Raw genomic sequence first — 22,249 nt, 5'->3', positions numbered from 1 at the left:
CCCAGGGTGCTATAATCAATTCCAATGAGAACTTCTGAAGGCAGACTGCTGTTTCTATAGGAGAGGAGCAATGCCACAAGGTATGTAGTGTGCAGTGTGGCGTAGTTGTTGGTGTTGCTGGCCGCATGCAGTGTTTCACCATTTCAAACCTGACCACCAGCAATTATTTGTTACTTAGTATTTATCTTTTCTAGAAGGTTCTTGAAATATCTTATGCTTGTATACTCTGGAATATTTGACGTTTCTATAAATAGCTGCACTCTCTGTCCTGGTCAGGTCTGCTCTGATGTTCATAATAAATGTGATTTCAATGCTGAGTGTTGAATTTCACTGATGACTCTGCCTTTGGATATAGACATGAGTGTGATTATGATGCAATAATGTGTGTAACTGGGACCATGACCAAAAAGTTTAGACCCGAAAGTGTTGCATCAAAACACAAACACCTAACAGATCAAATAGTTTATGCATCCTTCCACACAAACTCTCATTGCTTCTAGCACCTTTCAAAGGAAGCAGTTCCACCACAGTTCTGTCCCTTCGTCAGCAGCCAACAGTTTTTTCCACACTTCGATGCAATCTTCAATTACTTTTTGACCAAGCCTATAATGTATCAGTTATTACCTCTGAGTCATGACATTACAAGAAGAAGTAACTTTGTGAGACACAGTTTTACTTTTATCCAGTAAGTGGGGCAATAAAAAAGTTTACTGACATCCTGCACGTGTAATATAAGGACAACAGTTGGTGCCAACCAAACTATAGTACATGCGTGTCACTGCACATATTGTACAATGATACATTTAAAACCAGGTTTTGTCACATTTGATCTACATCTCATCATATCTAGTTTCTGTACTCACTACTGTTCCTTTCCCCATGTGTTCTTGAAATACGTGGTTGACATATGAGTATTGGCAAAAAATATGTAGAACATAACAATAATACCAGAAATTTCAGTTTCTCTTACCTATATATAGAACCTCCAGTAGGAAGGATAGCATTATTCTCACGACGCCAAGAAACACGGGGTGCAGGATAGCCTCCAGCATAACACTCAAGTCTTACAGCCTGTCCCTCACTTACAACTAATGAGCGCGTAGAGTTGTCTGAAATTACAGGCGGACGGCGGACTTGAAGATCTACTTCTGCTGTTATTTTGTTGTTCAAACCAATGATCACTTGGCACTGGTAAAAACCAGCATCAGTCTCTTGAATGTCCTTTATCTGAAAATCATGCACAATTACAAACTGCTCATTTTTATTTCCTGTAACTGTGCCAATTTGTGGCACGCACTACTAAAAAACTAGTGAAAAGAAAATTTGTTTTATACAGCTAAATATTTTACAGATAAGTTAATGTATGGAATATTTGACATTGAGCATGTAACTGAGAAAAAGTTTAGAAATGGTTTGAAACCATGTTTAAGTTTGCTGGAAGTCACTAAGTGCTCTCACTGTCAAAACTCCAACAAGTATAGTTTGGGCAACTTGTGCTCTGTTTCAAGCAAAAGCTGATTTTCTCCCTTATCTCGATGCTTATGGTGTCACACCTCCCGCATATCATACAATGATATAATTTTGCATGTGCATTAAGTGGTGTACGTGGATAATGTCTGAAAAATGTGCTGTAAGTAAATTTAGTATTAAATTACATCATCATCCCAAATGCTGATGTTTTACTGCATGAACAATGTAAATGCAGCAAGCAATAAACCCTTCTCCCTTTCATGTCTTCTGGGAAGGACAATGCCAGAAAAAAAGTTTTGTAGAGGTTTGAAATTATGTATAAAATTTATTTAAAATTGCTAAGTGCTCTCATTCTCAAATACTGGATGAATATAGCCTAGGTAACTGGTGCACTGAGTTATGCAGCCTCAAGTTATGTACAAAGCCCATAAGTGTAACACTTGTCTTACCGAGGTGACCTCCAACGTAAGATTATACCTCTAAATAAGTAATTTACAACAGCACCTTAATTTTTTATGTGAAATATTTAAAATCAATTTTCTGTTGCTCCTGGAAGCTGATAGGTAACCTGCAACTGAACCATGCACTATGAATCAAGTTAACCATATAGTAGCACACATTCCACAGAAAAAAAAAACATAAATTTCTTCTTTATGGAACACAAATGTGGACAGCAGTCAGGTTTTAAAAAGTGTATACCATATTTACTCGAATCTAAGCCGCACTCGAATCTAAGCCGCACCTGAAAAATGAGACTCGAAATTAAGGAAAAAAATTTTTCCCGAATCTAAGCCGCACCTGAAATTTGAGGCTCGAAATTCAAGGGGAGAGAAAAGTTTTAGGCCGCATCTCCAAATCGAAACAAAGTTGGTCCATTGTAATATGAGACACAATTTAGGTCGAATGAATGACGATACAGCTACAGTAGTTTAGTTCGAGTCATAAGCTTAGCAGTTAAGCTTTACCAGGTAGCCATTGCTATGCGTCAGGCGCTCCGTCCGTATTTATGCGGATACCCTTCCTTTTTCACGTGCTTCGTCTGGTTTGAATCGACTGCTTATTTAGCTTTGCTCTGATAAGTGCCGATTTCTATGTTATAGGTGTTTACGTCACTCTAAGCTGAAAATGCATAACTGTTCTGTGTCATGCATTGTTTGTCGCATACTGATAATGAGTGTTTACAGCTTGTCGCCGCTCGCGGCATGGCTTGCTTTTGTGCACGCTACCGCCGCCTACAATTAAAAAAAAAGAGAGGAATCGTCTCATTAGCGAAACAATGGCAAGACACTGCTATTTGTTGTTACTTACACTGCTGCTTTCTTTGATAATGATCAACAAGAACCAAATAATAGACTGCGTATGATAAAACATGTTCTGAACGAGAGTTTGGCGAATATTTTCCTCCGTTTGAAAATCTTTGCGGCCGCTTCTTTAGTATATGAAATTCTGCACAGAAATTAGTCATCTTAGATTTAAAAATCTAGTCAATTGCCGTGCTTCATTTCTGACTGTATCACTACTAGGCATAAGAGTAATACGAATATAAACATGACACGATACGTATATTCTTCCGCGTTTGCTGTTGTCTCACTCTAGTTTCGTAGTTTATTTGGCAGTCAGGATTTAAATGAGATAGAAGCAAACACAAAAGAATACATGGCAAAATGTTTATATTCGTATTATTCTTATGGTGAAGAGAATACTGCATGTGATTCGCATTTCATCAGGTTCCTATTAGCAACCATCTCTTCTCACAGGTGTCAGGAAAAAATTCAGAACGTAGAGTTGGCCATATTGACAAAAATCCCAGTATTGCCAGTCGGATTTTCGTAGTACATTGAAATTCGAAGATGAACAATACGGAATTTGTATTTACTTCGTTGGATAATGTATGAAAATGCAGTGGTCGAAACTCGTACGGAGAAAAAAAGCTCGTCTTGAATTTTTTTTTTTAATTTTATTTACTGACGCAGAGGTTTTGGCGCCAGTATTTATCTTTGTGCCTACAAAGGATGCCTGTGTAGCGCTACATATATTCGACGGCAGAAGTTAGATGTGGCAGCACCTACCAACATTTTTCAGAACTTCCGCTTGCTTTGCACTCGATTCTAAGCCGCAGGCGGTTTTTTGGATTACAAAAACCGAAAAAAAGTGCGGCTTAGATTCGAGTAAATACGGTATTTTATCTCCTTAAACCTATCATTCCTTAACATCATCAGTACTGGCTGAATTTACAGAAAGGATAAAGCAACTCAAACATTAACCCAGATAACCCTGACGTCCTTCTGGAAGGACGACATCACTCACTGTTGAAATTATTTATTTTTGCGAATAATGCACTGTTGCAACGGACTGTGACGCATTGTTATATGAAGTAGGCAGAGTCAGTTGCACGCTGCGACAGTCAGTTTGCCACTGTCGTTCATAGTGAGTGAGAAACAGTGTCTTGAAAATAGGGCCGATTTTACCATGGATGAACTGACTGACTTTGTCATTGATGGGTATGTATATTTTCTTTCATATTGCGTCAATAATTCTGAAACTTGTCATATAACATCTTAAAAAATTAACCTATATTATCTAGGGGTTCATATTAAGATTGAAAGTTTTTGTCAGTTGTAATTCAATAATATTTTCAACTGTCCTTCCAGAAGGACGTCAGGGTAATATGTTGTCATTTTGTATTCACAGAAAACGATGTACACTGATGGAACTTTTGGACATATTAGAATCAAAAGATGAGGAAATACCTAATACTGGTGTGAATGTAACATTACACCCTCCTCTAAATTCAACTGATGACATAACAGATTAAGATTCGGGTGCTGAAGAAAATCCAAGTGTAGATAAATTACCAGCAAGTCAGCTCAATGCTACTGCACTTTGTGATTTGACCATTTCTACCAATGGTAATGCTGTGAATGCAACAAGGAAACAATCCTATACCTCTGATGATGTTCCAGGACCCTCCAGCAGTACACAAACGGCAACAGTAACAACAACCATAAACGAACCAGCAAGGCTATCGAAGAATAAAGTTCTAAAACTCAAGAAATATAACTGGAAAAGTGGTGAAAAAGTTAATCCAACACCTGTATGGCCTCTAATGTTCACAGTTGCAATGAAGAGAGGGCGAACACTTTTGAATATTTCCAACTGTTTTTTGATAACGAAGTGCTTCAAATGATGGTCACTTACACAAATCAGTACACAGCCAAGAGAAATAGACTAGGCGATTGTTCAGAAGTTCAAATTTTGGTGTGGAGGCACAAGTGGTGGATATATTATTTGGCTCTGCTCTGTAGCAAGATTTTCCAGGGAACAAAGAAAAGGATTAGCCTGGCTCAATCTAACTTATTACACTCCTACAATACTCATATGGGAGTCATAGATCGAGCTGACCGAAATGTATCCCAATCTAGATGCTCTATAAGAGGGAAAAAGTGGTATTTCCCGATCACTGCACATTTTATAGACATTGCAGAGCAAAATGCCTGGGATCTTCACAAGCACAACGAAGAATCCATAGATCATCTGACGTTTCGTAATCAAATTGTCACTGCAATTCTTAAAAGTAACAAAAGAGTCACTACCAGAAGAGGACATCCTAGTAAGAGGGCAAAACTTAGATTCTACATTTGATGGAAGAGAACATTATGTTGCTGAATTACCAACAGACAAGATAACAAAAAAGAAGAAGCAGCTGAAATGTCGAAGTTGCCACAAAAAAACTACTACTATGTGCGTAAAATGTGACGAATCACTTCATGTTTGTTGCTTTTTGTCTTATCCTACTAGTGCATAAAATAAGTTTATAGGTTATTTTCTTTGTTTTTTGTATTTATTAGCTGTTTTAGCCCATAATTCAAATTTATTTATGTTTATTTGAAAGTATAAAAACCAAAACAAGTTAATTTTGAAATGTCATATACTTCAAAAACGTATTCCCTTATTGTCCTTACGTCCTTCTGAAAGGACGCCCATTTTTGGAAATACTAAATAAAAATAAATACTCAAAATTGTTTTTACTTTCTTCCTTACAACCTTGTGAATGAATGTAGATAAGATATAAATCAACTTTGCCAAAAAAAAAAAAAAAAAAAAAAAATAATAATAATAATAATTTTATTTAGCGTATGGCTAATACAGACATATCATGAAATTACATATACATATGTACATATTGACACACAAGAAACTTAAGTTTGTCTTTACAACTGAATATCCAGTCCTTCAATCCAGCGCACTGCATCTGGAGTTGCTAGCAGGAAGTCCTCTTTGGCGCCGTGATAGGCTCGAATCCTGCATTCACTGACAATGTGGTGAACAGTCTGGTACGGAGCCCCGCAGTCACAAGCTGGATCAGGCAGCTTGTTCCACTTAAAGAGAGCATCCTTGCATCGCCCATGGCTGGTAAGGATTCTGTTGAGAGTAGACCACGTCTTGCGTGGTAAGTCGAATCCACTTGGAAGTTTAGCACCTGAGAAGATGTTATGCAGGTGCTCATCTGTCACTGCTTCCCACCGACCTTTCCATTCTTCAAGAGGTTTGAAATTCTTAGCAACCATGTCAGCAGCATCGCACAGAGTTGGATGACGTGATTTCAGTCTCTTGCGATTTAAAAGTGGCAGGTCGCTATGCACGGGTAGGTTAGAATTCCTGGAGATCTTGTGGAATTCTCTCATAAGGGCAGTACATCTGCGTAGATCAGGAGGCATTATACCGGTCAACAGTGGAAGCCAATAAACTGGAGTAGATCTGATTGTGCCAGATATTATGCGCATTGTCGTATTCAGCTGGGTATCAACAAGCCTTGTATGATGACTATTCATCCAAACAGGTGCACAATACTCAGCACTTGAGTATACCAAGCCCAGAGCTGAAGTTCGCAGGGTGGTTGCTGAAGATCCCCAGGTAGTTCCGCATAGCTTATGGAGGATGTTGTTTCGAGTCCTCAGCTTTTGAGCTAAGTTAAGAAGGTGTTGTTTGAGCATAGTGTACGATCCACGATGACACCAAGATATTTTGGGTTCCAGTTGTGATGAAGAATTCTGCCTCTGAAACTTACCTCCGGTTTTACGTTCGCCAACTGGTTATTTAGATGGAAGCAACACACTTCTGTTTTACTCACACTGCGTTGGAGTCTCCAGATTTTGAAGTAATTGTCTAATGCAGACAGGTCATTGGCTAAAATCTCTTCTGTTGTCTTCATTTCCTGGTGTTTGACGGCTAGAGCCAGGTCATCGGCATAGCAGTATTTTCTGGACGAAGTGTCAGATAGATCAGATAGACTATAGGTTGAACAGTAAGGGTGAGAGAACTGATCCTTGAGGCAATCCGTTGTTCAGCTTCCTCTCCTTACTTATGTTGCTTCCAGTGATTACCTGGAACTTCCGATCACTTAGCATGCTGTTAATCAGTCGAGCCATTGTTCTGCAGGGTATGATGCGGAGAAATTTGTAGATAAGGCCTTCCCTCCACACAGTGTCGAAGGCAGCAGTTAGATCAACAAATGCCACAGATGTTTTCTGCTTCATTTGGTATCCTGACTCTATGAAGGATGTGAGAGACAATACTTGGTCGCAGCAGCTACGCCCTGGTCTGAAGCCTGCCTGATCAACTGGAACGTTCTCTAAGATAGCGCTACTTATTCTGTTATATATTAGCCTTTCAAAAAGCTTGTAGCAGCAGCTGAGTAGGGAAATGGGGCGATAGTTTTCTACCCTGTTGCTGGGTTTGCCAGGTTTCAGAACAGATATTATCTTGACCAGTCAGCAGGATGTCAGTGAAGAATTCTGCCAGCCATTTCTTAGCTTTTCCTCCCATATGGATCAGGAATTCTGGGTGGATACCATCGAATCCAGGTGCCTTAAGAGGTTTGAGGTCCTTCAGTCCAGAGTCAATGTCTGAAACTGTGAAGGGATGGGTATACTCAGATGAGGGAGATGCCTTCTTTTTAAGGTCACGAAGCTGTCGTCTGATGTGTCTTGTATGTTTCTTGTCAGGAGGTACTCTTGAGGTGGTAATGATGTGGGAAGCAATTTGGTCTGGTGTTACTTCGGAATTTTTTCTGCATGCTGGTGCACTTCCTCCCAGTTTTCTCAGAAGACTCCATGCTTTCCTGCTCGAGTGGATAAAGTCCATAGTTTTGACTGTTTCTGCCCATTTCTGCCTCCGAGACACGTCCAAGCTGGACAATAGTTCCGTAGCTATCTCTGGGTCACCACTTTGCTGGAAGTATTGGTACAGTGTTTCACTTTCCTCATTCCATCCTGGAACATATTCTTTTCGGTATCCTCTTGGCATACACTCTTTAGCTGTTGCTGTTACTGCACCAATAAAGCGTTGATAGTTATTATGTGATGGAGGTATCCATCGAATGGTCTTATCCAGTTCCGTTGAAAACTTCATCCAGTCAGCTTTCTGGAAATTCCATCGAGCATGCGAAGTTGATCGTATGACAGGAACAGTGCAGCCAATTTGTATTATTACAGGTCTGTGTTGGCTGTGAGGAAAGGCATCTATCACTTTCCTTGTGGTGTTGATGGGAAAGCCAGTTTCGTTGCAGCTAACAAAGCATAAGTCAGGATTTGAATCCTTGTCCCAAGCAGCTGACCTGAAAGTGCCTTGATCTTTGGCATCAAACACTAGATGAAGATTATTCTCTTCGATCCATTCTGCAAGCATGCTCCCATTTTCATCATTTTGAGAGTACTTCCAAAGTTCATGGTGACTATTGAAGTCTCCTATGTAAATTGCAGGATGTTCTGCTGTGTGTAGGACAAAATCAGGCCATAATAATAATAATTCAGGACTACCTGGGTTAAGCAGATTACAGTCACAACACATTTTCCTTATATTTAACATCTTATTGTCATTTCTGTATGTGGTGTACTTGTTTTTAAAGTTTATCTGGAGGATACAGTAATTGTGAAGCCAGGAACACCAGCAGTTATCCACACTATGCAGTGCATTAGTATCTGAAGCCAATATTTTTAACAAAAATAATAGTAATAATCTCCATATCGTATGTGATACACATTCTTTGTGTACTTACCTGTAAGGTGTATGTCGAACTTGCTGTATCATACCTCAAAGCAAATCGGCTGTCACGAATAATCAACGAACTTCCAGTTGATATAGGTAAGGGATCAACTTGCCTATTACGATCCACTTTCATCCATAGCACAGGATAGTCCTGGGCATACTGCACTGAGCATTCAAGTTCCACAGTGCCACCAATATCTTTGATTTGTTCTTGTGATATGTATGATATTGTAGGTGTCCGCTGAGCATAAACTGTTTAAACAAAACAATTAACATTAATTAAATTGAATGTCCTGGAGAATATTTAATCTTTCTCAAGAATTCAATTGAGTTCATTCTGCGGTGAGAGCCATTTCTACAGTATGCACTACAGAATGTCACATATTTGTACTTCCAGTCCCTTGTAACCTTATAAAATAGCATTATGGGGCAAAACTAATCCTCCTTTAAAGAAATGTTTACAATGTAGAAAAGAGCTGCTCAAATAAGGCCACAAATTTCCCCACAACGCACACCATTATTCAAAAATGTTATAAACTCACAGAAACTTCCCCACATGTACACAAATGTGTGTAGACTAGAAGACCCAAATTTAGAGATTTGCACACTAACAGAGTGATGGCTACAAAACTGATAACTGTAATGCCTCCCATGTAGAATAGTTAGCACAATGTCCCAGGGATAACACTGGCTCAAAAATCCCAATCCAGTCAAACAGATTTAGTGTCTACATGATTTTCCTAAATTGCTTAAGGTGGATGCTCAGATGTTTTCTTTGAAAGGTGATTGCCAACTTCGTTCCTCGTCCTTCCTCAATCAGAGTTTATGCACAAGTTCTAATAACATTACTGTTGATGGGATGTTAGTCCTAATGTTCCTCTTTTCCTGTACAGAATGAGTAAAAAGAAATTTAATCAAGAAGATATGAGTTACATTGGAATCCTACATGGACTGTCAGTAGACCTATGTGTCAAGATATAGGAAGAGGAAAGTAAATTAAGATCAGAATTAAAAAATTTTTACATTTGAGGGATGTTTTAAGTGACTATGTAGCCCCACAGTAAAGTTAATCTTTTATAGATGTCACTGATTATATCCATACGCTGCTAGTGAACAAACCATTTCGTTCAAAATCACCTGTCAGCTCTGACCAATGTCATACCAACTCTCAAGATGCAGCACAAATATTATTTCAAAATGGAGACCAATAACCTTAAATGTTTCTATGGTACAATCATATAGACATCAAGTAAAGAATCACACAAATTCTTATTAATAAATATTGAAGCTAATGGAACTACTGAAGGAAAATAGGGGTTTTGAGCAAGAACAAATATCTAAGATAACAATTGCAAAATCACATTAATAGTAAAATATACATGCCACGATAGAAACAAGATCAAACAATAATTCAAAAAAGCAAAAAATGCACAATACAAGCAACCAAATGGTAATTGGTATTGAAAACATCAGTTAAGCTATATATCTCATCTAGAAAGACCCACACCACTACAAAAATCGGGACTAGTGTAGCAGGGGATACAACCCGTCGGCTTTGGACAATGACGCCACAAGTCGCTAAACGAGAAGCGATTCTTCTTAGTGTTGTAGCTCCCTTCAGTAGCTGATAAGTGTTTTTTGGCTTTAAAAAAAAAATATCACGAGATAGAATAAACAGATCCACTTTATTAAGCAATCAGTAAAAAAACGAAACTGAAACATAACAGCAAAAGCGAAAATGGTAAACCGTTCTCTGGCGACTTGTGACGTCATTGTCCAAAGCCGACGGGTTGTATCCCCTGCTACACTAGACCCCAAAAATCCTAGGCCATACCACAAAAAGCCATGAAGCAACATCAATACACATGGCGAAACAATCGTGAAAACTAACAAAATGTGGTACTGACAACATCAGCTAATCTATAGCGCACAACTTAAAACACTAATACCAATACACAGAGACTAAAACTTACAAAACAAAAGTAAGTTCAACAAAACCAAGAATCAAATGTATTAGATGCCAACTTCCCCATGAATGTGGGATTGAGACACATGGATAACACACAAAAAGAGACCAAACAACAGTAATACAATTACACAATTCACAAATCACTTTAAAAACACAGAAACAATACGAACACACACCTCAATTAATAGAAAACAATCTCATTTATGAAACCTCACCCTCCCCACCCAAACAAACCTGCCACCATTTGAATTTAACACTCAAGCCAGGGCTTGCAAATGACTCACTCACTACAACCAAAGGGGCCCCTTCATGTACTTTCTGATGATTTTCGTGAGTAACTGTGGAGAAAAGGCCAATGGGGTTTTTATTATTATTATTATTACTTACGTATTATCTGTCTCCTTTCTTATGAAGTAAATCCTTTCAACATTGTTCCAGTTTTCAAGAACTTTTTTTGTTGTAAGCATTCTGCAAATAATTCTGCATTTTCCTTTGTGTGTCACAACTCCTCAGCTACAGCCATTTCTTTGACATGGCACCATCTCCAGGCCTCAAATAGTTCTCTATGTCTCATCTTGCATTACTTCCAGTAAGCATAATTAAGAATGTTTCAGTTCTTCTTGTGAATTATCAGAATGTTTACATTGGTATCTTGGACAATTTTGTTTGTGCTGTCAGCTGTTGTGCTTCCTAACACATATGTTGAAATAGGATGTCTAGTCAACCCCTTTCTTCCCTTTAAATTTATCGTTTTCTATTCTGAATTTTTACTACTTGTTAACACTTCCTCGTAAAGGCATTTATGATGAGTTTTGTCTGATTCAGCATGGTCTATAAGTAGTTATTATTTCCTTCAAAAATTTTCATCCGTTTGCAATTATAATATCTGCAATAACAGTTCTCTGACTAGCTACCTCTCTGTTAATTAATATGTTACTCATTTTGCCTACGTCGGTGTGATACAAAACTGATGATGTCCAATCTGCTAAAATTATGGACTGTCATCACTTTACCAATTAAAGTCGCTCTGTAGGCCTATGTCAAGCATCAAACAATGCCCCTCATAAACGCTAACCAGAAAAATATTGAGTCCAAAAGCTGACATGCGTATGAGTAATTGTCACAAACATAACAATAATAATCATAGCAGCTGACAATGAAAGTTACGAGGCGTCCTGTGTGTTGTTGGAGTGTGTGCAGTGATTAACGTCCAGAAGCTCGTAGACTAGACACTCATTATTGACACAGATTTTATCGAATGAAGTGGTCTTAGAACTTTGGCTGGCTATGCCAACTGTCACTCTGTGGCTCCCTTTATCATAGCATTAATGGAAGATGTAACTTAAAATTTGTACACAAATTGTGTTGAGTCTCTAATCGACTCAAGCAGACTATTGGACTTTTCATTCAGTTTTTATTAGCTATAATAGATTTAATACTTCTATTCAAACACTGTTCTACTGTATGAATTGTCAATCAATTATGTATAAGTACCATAGCTGTGACTTCCCCAGCTTTAAATTTATCTGTACGTTGATGTTACCATGGCTTTCAAAGTTGGAAAATGTGTTGATTAAAGTTTAATTAGTATCTAACATTAGATAAACTTTCCATTACCTTAATATCATCGTTGTTTCCGATATGATTGTTCACGTACTAGTATCTAATTTTACCCAGTGTCGTACCAGTTGGAGAAGGGAAAATATGTGGTTAGGCACTCATGATATCAATTGCTAATAGTGTAAATGACAGCTGATTCTATTATCACACAGCAAACAAGATTCGAAATTTATAAACATGCGCCACTAGACGAAAAAAAATTTAGATATGTTGGTAATCACAGTATTGTCTGCAACTATTTGCCTAAATTCCTCGTCGCAAAAAGTGTACTAATACAAATAGTTTCGCAAAATATGACCCTAGGAATTCTTATACATAAAAATTTGCATGTGCGGGTGTCCAGTTCAAAGTACAAAAATCATACATAAGCACGAAAGCCATAAAAACTAAAAAACTCCAGGTGCATGAAAATATTATATTGTATCATAAACCTGCGAAATTTTTCTTCGTTGACTGCCACAGGTAATTATTTATAAGAGGTTGCGTTAACTAGAAATAAAGACTAAACTTACCAACAGTGAAGAAACCGAAGAAAATCGTATACAGCCGTAAATCCATTTTAATAGTCAAAATCGAAAAATAAATTTCTTATGCGGTCAATCAACACCTACAGACCTAGCCAACAACCAACCGCTTCCCACACCTACACCACCAGTTTTCCTAACAGTTGCTATGGTTTTGCAACAAAACAAAAGTAAACACTTCCTTGACAAATGGCGGAGACCAAACACACCCAGTTGCAGAGATGTTAGTACTGAATCATCAGACAAAATCAAAGATGTTAGATCGATCAAAGATAATGTCAGCGAACAACCAAGACAGTCCGAGGGAAGAATATCGCTGGATTGACGCTTCCCTGAACGTCCTGCCACGTTTTGGAACATCGAAGGTCAGAGGAATTCCTGAGTAGTCACACTATATGGCACGTCAAAGTCGAAAGAACGTCAAGTTGTTACAGCTGGTTCATAACATACTCACCAGAAGCCTTTGTTTTTCGCTTATGTATATTAGTACTGTTCTGAATTACAGACTCGACAGTTTTATATTACGACTCTTGGTTACACACGTACATGTACCAGGTGATCAAAAAGTCAGTATATTTTTGAAAACTGAATAAATCACGGAATAATGTAGATACAGAGGTACAACCTGACACAAATGCTTGGAATGACATAGGGTTTTATTAGAACCAGAAAAATACAAACGTTCAAAAAAATGTCGGACAGATGGTGCTTCATCTGATCAGAATAGCAATAATTAGCATAACAAAGTAAGACAAAACAAAGATGATGTTCTTTACAGGAAATGCTCAATATGTCCACCATCATTCCGCAACAATAGCTGTAGTCGAGGAACAATGTTGTGAACAGCACTTAAAGCACGTCCGGAGTTATGGTGAGGCATTTGCGTCGGATGTTGTCTTTCAGCATCCCTAGAGATGTCGTCGATCACGATACACTTGCGACATCAGGTAACCCCAAAGCCAATAATCGCACGGAATGAGATCTGGGGACCTGGGAGGCCAAGCATGACGAAAGTGGCGGCTGAGCACACGATCATCACCAAACGACGCGCGCAAGAGATCTTTCACGCGTCTAGCAATATGGGGTGGATCGTCATCTTGCATAAACATCGTACATTCCAGCAGGTGTTTATCAGCCAGGCTGGGGATGATGCGATTCTGTAACATATTGGCGTACCTCTCACCCGTCACAGTAGAAGTTACAAAACCAGAATCACGCATTTCCTCGAAGAAAAAAAAGCCCGATAACGGTAGATGTGGGAAATCCAACCCATACCATGACTTTCTCGTCGTGCAATGGAGTTTCCACGACAGTTCTAGGATTTTCGGTAGGCAAATTCTGCAGTTGTGGGCGTTGACAGACCTTCGGAGCGTGAAATGAGCTTCGTCGGTCCACAACACGTTACTCAATCAATCCCCTCTATCTACATTATTCCGTGGTTTATTAAGTTTTCAAATTTATACTGACTTTTTGATCACCCGGTATATAGAAATTTACATTTATACAACATATTTCACATGTAGGATCCACTTGTTTTTGGAGCTATTGCCCTGGTATTGACGATAAATATTCGGATTAGAGCACAACGGCGACGAAAACGAAAAGTCAGCCGTTGTTGGGTTCGACCCTGGCTGAAAAGAAGGGACGAGGACAGGGGAATATATTCACTGTTACTGAAAGAACTGAGGCCCGAAGATCTGCAAGAATTTTGGTACTCCGTTAGGATGGACATGTCCTGTTATGAGAAGCTGCTGTCTATGATAGAAGATGGAATCAGAAAGTGTAACATGGTCATGAGGGAGGCTATCTCATCTTCTCGAAAGTATAAATTATATGTTTATACGTTTTGTGATCATACCAGCCTAGATCACTGATAAAATACCGGTGAACGTCCTGTTATGTTGCAGGCTGGTTGTAACATTTTCCTGGTGAATGGAGAATATTTTAAGAGTCTGGCTTTTAGCCACAGAATAGCACAGCCCATCATTTCAAAAGTCAAAAGTTGCTGTGGATACATGCACTGCAATTTGCAACAGTTCAAAAGGACCAATACTTAAAGGTGAACTTGTGTTATTTTTCCAAGTTTGGACTATGCCATCGTCCATCGCACCGGGGCAAACTGCAAGGACTTTCTCCCTTTCACTGCCAGTTTCTCTTTTCTGGTATGCTGAAATCAAGCAAGAGATGCAATCAAAACAAACCTGAACTTTCGTAAACTAAGGCATTACGATACAAATCGAAAATCACTGTATGACGTTACATGTATATTACTCGGAAAGAAACGATTTCCGACTATGTTATTATGATACAGTGTGCCATGCACACACCTTTCCTCGCTGTGTGCCTGATTTAAGACACTTAATGCCTCTTTGCTCCTTTTCATTTCTAGAATACGAAGCTGTCAATAGAAAAAATTCTTTCACAAACAGCTGGTATAAAGGAGTGTACCGCAAAAAAAAAAAAAATCTTTTCTACATTTAAGAAACTTACTTATTGATAAAAATGCAGAATATCCCCAACGCGAAAAATCCTCAACACAAAAATCTGAAATTAGCCACTAGCCGCCAAACAATAACCAAACAAGCAGAAAGTACTGTGGTACACCCTTCTACGAATGCGCGAGTTATCGCAACCTACTGCGCATGGGCGGATTTACGGCAGTTTAGAATTGCTCTCTATTCTGGCGCGCGGTTAATGTGTCTGCTAATTTCTGTAGTTTCATCCATTCTACCATTAGACGATTGTCGCGCTAGACCAGTACCGTTCGCTGCGGATCACCGTGCAATACCGACTTTATTTCGTAGTATATGATAGACCTTTAAACAAAGGAACTTTACAGCCAAACTTTTGCAAATAACTTTGGTACAATTGACCTAGGTTCTGGCACCTACTACGGGTGCCTTCATCAGAATGAAACTATTGAAGAATCCCATAAAATATTACACAGAAAATTAAGAATGACAAATAAAAACCTTGATTAAGATGACAGTTGTCATGACGTGCAAAGGTTACTTACATAAAATTGCATTCCGAAAAGCAATGATTGGAATTTAGAGCCACAGACCCTAAAATTGCGTTCCCAGTTTAAAGTACACAAAAGTCACCATTGATATCCGCTATTCTGGACAGTACGAACAGTGCATATCATTAGTTAGCAAGGTTTCTCGATGATAAAATTTAAAAAAACCTTTGTTTTTCAAAATAATTTTCCGTGTTCAGTAGTCAAAATATAGTCAGTAAAATCAAAGATCTGCAGTGTGATCAAGATAACTACATTGTTTATTCAAATTACCATTGACACCATTTAAAAACCTGCATACTTTTAAAAAAAGATATTTCTGATGAGCAAATCACTGACTAGTTCGTTTGCTAAGAATAATAGTAAAATACAATTATTCTGTTTTCAGTGGCAAACTGTACCATCAGCCTGACGACTTGGCAATGTGTAACACACTGGCAGACATCCTAACCGATATTTTCATCAATTCACTAGAAAAGAAATTCCTCAGTAATTATTCTGCTGCTAATACAGATCAAATTGTGGCCGCTTTTCAGTGCATCCTCAGTCCCATAAAAAGCTTTATTCCAGTCAGCCATTCATCGTGCAGTTTCTGTACCTTTGACACCTGATAAGCTCACTAAAGAGACGAATATAATAAAAACTATTGCTGTTAATAGAGGCTATGATCCTTTAATAGTTAACAAGATCTTCAAAGCTAAAAGTGACACTAAAGTAACTACGTCAGGCGTCAGTGCTGTTTCTGACAATAACGAGCACAAAAATGTTTTCTCGATTCCATTTCTAGGCCCTGTTTCTTATAAAATTCCTCGTTTTCTTATTAAAAAATATGGATACAAAGTTACCTTCTCCACTAATAATAATTTGCATAAAATCTTGTTCACAATCTCAAGTCAACAGTTGCTCCTATATATAATTCAGGAGCATATAAAATCACTTGAGAAACATGTCCCGTTTCTTATATAGGACAAATTGGAAGAGCTTTTAGTGTCAGGTACAAAGAAAATTTATTGGGAAAAAGAGGTACTAATGTATGTAATTCCACTTTAGCTGATCGCCTGCTAATTTCCAATCAGAAACCGAAAAGAACTGAAGAAATTTCCGTTTTGTATAGAGAAAAGAAAGGTCATATACTGGACATACTCAAAGAGCAGGAGATTTTCAAGCATATGTCTCCAAACGATGGCCTCATCTCAATGGACAGTTACAATTACCTAACCAAAATTTTTTCAGAGGTTTTAATCCACTACTTGCAGCCTTTTGATTCCCCTATTTTTTACTATATTTTTTGCTTCTAGTTCTGAATTATCATTTTCTTGGAATCTTAGATGTGCACTACTGTAGCTAACGTCATACAGATATTTCTTGGTTGTACAGCTGTTTGTATAAATTTTTTATACTTTCTGTCCTTTACGTAACAGTAATTTCTGTAAAGCCTAATAGATGGCTACTATACTTCACCTGTTTCACAACTGTGTAACATCAGAAATACATTAAGCTCCCTTCCCTTTAATTTGGTTTTATAATTAACTGTGATTTTTCAGTAGTTTCCGTTATAATGTTTCGCATTGACACATGTCACTATCCACGCCCGACTGGCAGTGCTACCTTATATTGTTTTTGAGGCAGCAATATAAGCCTCTGGGCCAATCAGTCAGATGTTATTCCTAGCTAGACATACGTGACAAGGCTGGAATGTATTTTATTTCAAATCTGACTTGAGCATAGCTGCTCTAAACTCCGACCATTGCTTTTTGTAATGTAATTTTATGTAAGTAACCTTTGTGCATAAGGAGTTTTCATCTTAGTTAAGATTGTTTTATTCTGATACATTAATTTCTATGCATTATGTATAGAATTCATCAATAATTTCATTATGATGAAGGAAACCCTAGTAGATGTTGAAACCTAGGTCAATTGCACCAAAGTTATTTGCAACAGGTTGGCTATAAAATTCCTTTGTTTAAAAATTGAATACAGTTGCTGAGAAACAGCTCTATTCAAAATCACATGATAGATCGTCATAAAATGACGAAATTTAGTTTAAATCAGTTAGGAATGATTGGTGATGAGGAATACAGAGCAAAAACAGTATGGGTTGGAAAAATGTTAAAAAATCGAGACTGTGAAAGAGAGTTCCACACTTTATATAAGGAGCTGAATGAGGAGGAGTCATCGTTCTAATTTTTCAGAATATCTAGACAACAGTGTTTTTACCTGTTAAGCGAGATACCAATAAAAATTACAGTGATAAATACAAGATTTAGGCATTCAATATCACCTCGACGGAAGTTGGTCCTCTGCCTATAGTACGTCTAAATGGGCGGTTTTAGTATACTTGAACTACACTGGTGTGCATAATTAATACAACAAACGGAAATTTTGTAAGGGTGCTTTTATTTTGCCACAGAACAGTATAAACAGGTAGTAGTAAAGTAGAAACTATGTAAGAATACAGAATGTAGAAAATTGCAACATGCATAATGGTAGACAAAAATGTTTTTAGTTTTTTTTCCGACTTAACGCATTTGCACACACATTCTGACAACTGGTTAATGTGCTCCGTGTGGGGTGTGACTACCTCTGGCTCCAGTACAGGCCTGAAAATGATGGAGCATGCCATGAATGATGTCATCAGTCCCATGTTGAGGGAATGACGCCCATTCTTCCTACAGAGCTGCTCCCAGTTTTGGAGAGTGGTTGGTGGATGCTGACGTGTTGCAAGCCATCTCACAGTGCTTTTTAGACATGCCCTATGGGGTTCAAACCAGGAGAGCGAGCAGGCCACGCCATGTGTACAATACCTACCATTTCCAAGAAAACATCAACCACCTGTGTTCTATGAGGTAGAGAATTATCGTCCATCAGTACGAAGTTTGGGGCCACAGCTTCTCGCAACAACCGCAAAAGAGGTCTCAAGATCTCGTCATGATATCTGACAGCAGTTAAAGCTCGATGATTTAAACTTACAGTTTCATGAAGAGGTGTTTGAGTGGTAAACATAATCCCTGCCCACACGATTAGGGATACTTCTTGATATGAGTCTCTTTCCACAATCTTTGGGTCCCAAAATCGTGTTCCACGTTCCCTCCATATGCAAATCCATTGAGAATCTCTCCAGACAAAATCAGAACTCATCTCTGAAAACAACATTGGGCCACTGTTCGACCGCCCAGGTGGCATGTTGATGACCCCACTCTAAACGTTCCCTTCTGTGTAGACACGTCAGACGTAGACATACAGCAGGTCTCCAACAACAAAGGGCACTGCGTGAAGCCTTCTGCACAACTTTTGCCTCTTTACAACACGTCCATGGATGCTGAGAGCTCACTTTCCAGTTGTTATGCAGTACCAAGGCTGTACTGTCTTGCACTTACAGCCAAATAACGATCCTCTCTTTTGAAGTCACACGTGGTTGGCCCTGCCCTGGTCTTCTGGATACAGTTTCGGTCTCTATACACCGTCACCAATCCGATAAACAACAGGACGATTCACACTAAGCCATTAGGACACATTAGTAAGCGACTGTCCTGCTTCCCTTCTTCCTCTGGCCCTCCACCGCTGAGAGTCTGGTAGGCATCTTCTCTGTGCCATACTGCGCCAACTGTGGCTGTGTACACAGCGATTGTGGATACGACGCTATCCGGAAAATAGTACCTCGTTTCATGGGTGGCCTGACGTCGTCATAGGTGTGGTTGTCCATTGACCAGAATGCCATGTTCCGTGCAGAACACGATCATATGGAAATTTTGTAGACAGTTTGTATGATTATATCGTGAATTAAACACAGGACGGGGAAAGAGCGGTTTGTTTCTTTAATTTTCGACACCACCAGTGTACGTTTGGTGGATTCAGAGGAGAGGACCAAACAGTGAGATCATCGGTTCCATCAAAGTAGGGAATGATGGGGAAGGAAGTCAGCCTTGCCTTTTCGAAGGAACCATCCTAGCATCTGCCTGAAGCAATTTAGGGCAATCACAGAAAACCTAAATCAGGATGGCCAGACGTGGGTTTGAACTGTCGTCCTCCCGGATATGACTCCAGTGTGCCAACCACTGCGCCACCTCGCTCGATTTGAAATATGTTTACATAGATTTCTGCTACCAGCTGTTCGTTGTTAATTTATTACGTATCTTATTTTAAACTGTAAATGTATATGACCCCACTTCTGGTCACCAATTATAAATGTATACAGGGTTTGGGAAAAGGGGGAGGCGGCTGTTACATATGCCTCGTGGTAGCAGTGTGCAGGAGTCCAAGCGGTCAGGATTTGTGAGTGGGCATCCAGGGCTGCCGTTAAATAACAAAACAGGAAATCAGGTACAATAAGGAGGATGTATTTCAATTTATGGTGTACTAGGGGCGCGCCTAGGGTCGGAAGTTACCAGGTTTAGTCCATCTAGGAGTTCGAACAACTAACTGAAATGGGCAATGGAAGGGGAAGCGGTTCATGTTAACTTATACTGGGAGGAGTTGTGGTCTAAATAACAACTGATTTATTCTTTCTTAATATCAACTGTCAAATGATGGCTAAAGAAATGCCATACAAACATTTTATCTGACAATCGTTTTCAATAATATATAGTCTATGGTTAACAAAGTGATCAAATGGGGATCAACGTACCCGCACTAACCAGAACTAATAGCTTTATCTGACTTCATAAAAGTGAATCTGTGGTATGGTCCAAAAACTATGCTACTATTAAGCATCTATACTCAACAGTTGCACAAAGAAAAACATGGATCCAAAGGACGGGGTGCCGAGAAGCATGTATTGGAGCCCTACGCCGAGGCAGCGAATACTTTACGCTTCTGCAGGTGAGGGCGGCACAGCACAAAGCGTCCGCCGAGTGCAGTCACGGACAGCAGCAATGTGTTCTTAACGGCTCGTGCCCGGAAATATGCAAGCACGAGGTCTTGCGTGCAGCTATTCAGAACGCAGATACTTCCCTAAGAGCCTCTGAAACCACGGTGGATTCCAGTGTACAGGTGGACCTGTCTGCTGGTCTGACAAACCAATTTGACTCTGTGACACAACTATGCGTAACGGAATATGTAAAACGTATAGACGGCCGACTCAAAACAAGTAAGTACACCCACACACAACTTGTCGTGTGCGTAAAGCAAGAAGCATTACCTCTGACAGCTCAGATGGTAACTGGTACAGGCTCTAAGTGGCGCACTAACTAAGGACGTAAGTCTCACCATGTAGGTAAAGACCTAGTGATGCGCCAGTACCTGAATGTTCTTCCCTTTCTCTGCAGCTTTCCTCTGCGGCTCAGTAGCATAGTGCATTTGTATGCTTAGACCACACCCACTTTAGCACAAGCCAATCACGAGCTACAGCTCGGCATTCGAAACTGGGAGACCTCCCACCTGCTCTCCATACACAGATATGACCAACCAGCGACTTTAAAAATTAATTAGGATAAAAGTAAAAAAGATTCAGCTTTGTGCCCTCTTTCCCACGCATTTACGCTGTGTCTTTGCTAAGAGCATGACTTGGATTGAACCACAGCCCTCCATAAAAACGTCATTATCTCCCTTGTTGCGTCCATTTTGAACTTTCTAAAAAACGGCCATAAACTCGCTAAAAGCCTCGTTCCTTCAAATATATGTTTTGTAGCATAGCGTGGACGCTTGGGCCCCACTACCCTGTCCCGTGGAATTCGCAAAAACTCTCAGCCATCTCATCCGCTTTCTACCTAACAAGGCCCCGTACTCTGCTTTATTGCTGGCCATCAGATCATACAGTGCTCTGGTCAAAGCTCCAGCAAATCCTTGGCGCTAGTCAGCCCATCTGGATGCGGCCACTGACCAACTGGCGCCATCTCATGTGTCTGCACAGTTAGACTGGGGAACTTGGTTGTCATCAAACATTTCCACCCAGGTACACCCATCCATTCCGCAGAAAAAAAGCTCCCCTCAGCTCTCAGCCACCATATGCTTTTACTGCTGCCAATTAACTCGGCACCCTCTTCCTTTGAACACAGGTAAATCCTGCTGCTATGCCTTCTCCAGAGCACACAAGCAAGAGCATTAACTACCGCCAACCGTTTCAACATATGAATAAAGTCAGATCGTATCAAATGTAGAAACCAAGTAATAAAGATCACCTTCCCTATGAACATTAAGCAGCATGACACAGTATCAAAAGTGAGAGTGCCCTGCCATCTCTCAGGGTACAAAACTGTTGAGACCCCTACCAATGTTATTTACCTCCAAATAACAATTTTCGCTTCGGACTATCTGAAGCTGCGTATTATGGACAAGGATAGTCAACTTGTCGATTTTCGCGGCGAGAAAATCGTTGTACAGCTACATCTAAAGTGGACCCAGGAGTGACCTTGAATGAGCAGAGACCCAGAAGCGGCGATGGCCTTCAACCAGCCAGGACATATTGAAGGCAGAATCGATGACCTTTAACTTGCCAGACCAGAAACGTCGGTTGCGAGCTTCAACCAGTCAGGGTTCGCAGTGACCATATATTGTCAATGTAGACAGGAAGGGCATAAGATATAAAACCAGAGTACACAACGCACAATATGGCACTTCACAGCAGAACAGCAAGGTGATAACATGTGCAAACTAACAGTTTCT

The 22,249-nt window shown here is 39.5% G+C and overlaps 1 protein-coding gene across 1 annotated transcript in view; it reads right to left on the bottom strand.

Moving 5' to 3' along the window:
• The window catches only part of LOC126419326 (lachesin), a 40,394-nt gene extending 27,544 nt beyond the window's left edge, over nt 1-12,850 (bottom strand). The window contains exons 1-3 of the mRNA XM_050086510.1: nt 12,619-12,850; nt 8,528-8,769; nt 971-1,227 (exon numbers count right to left, since the gene is read on the bottom strand). Coding sequence (XP_049942467.1) covers nt 971-1,227; nt 8,528-8,769; nt 12,619-12,664 — 545 coding nt within the window. The 5' untranslated portion in view covers nt 12,665-12,850. The remainder of the gene's footprint in view (nt 1-970; nt 1,228-8,527; nt 8,770-12,618) is intronic.
• Nucleotides 12,851-22,249: the final 9,399 nt, after the last annotated feature.

Source organism: Schistocerca serialis, chromosome 9 (assembly GCF_023864345.2).
Source record: "Schistocerca serialis cubense isolate TAMUIC-IGC-003099 chromosome 9, iqSchSeri2.2, whole genome shotgun sequence".
NCBI classification, from domain to species: domain Eukaryota; kingdom Metazoa; phylum Arthropoda; class Insecta; order Orthoptera; family Acrididae; genus Schistocerca; species Schistocerca serialis.
This window is presented reverse-complemented; position numbering and strand designations above follow the sequence as displayed.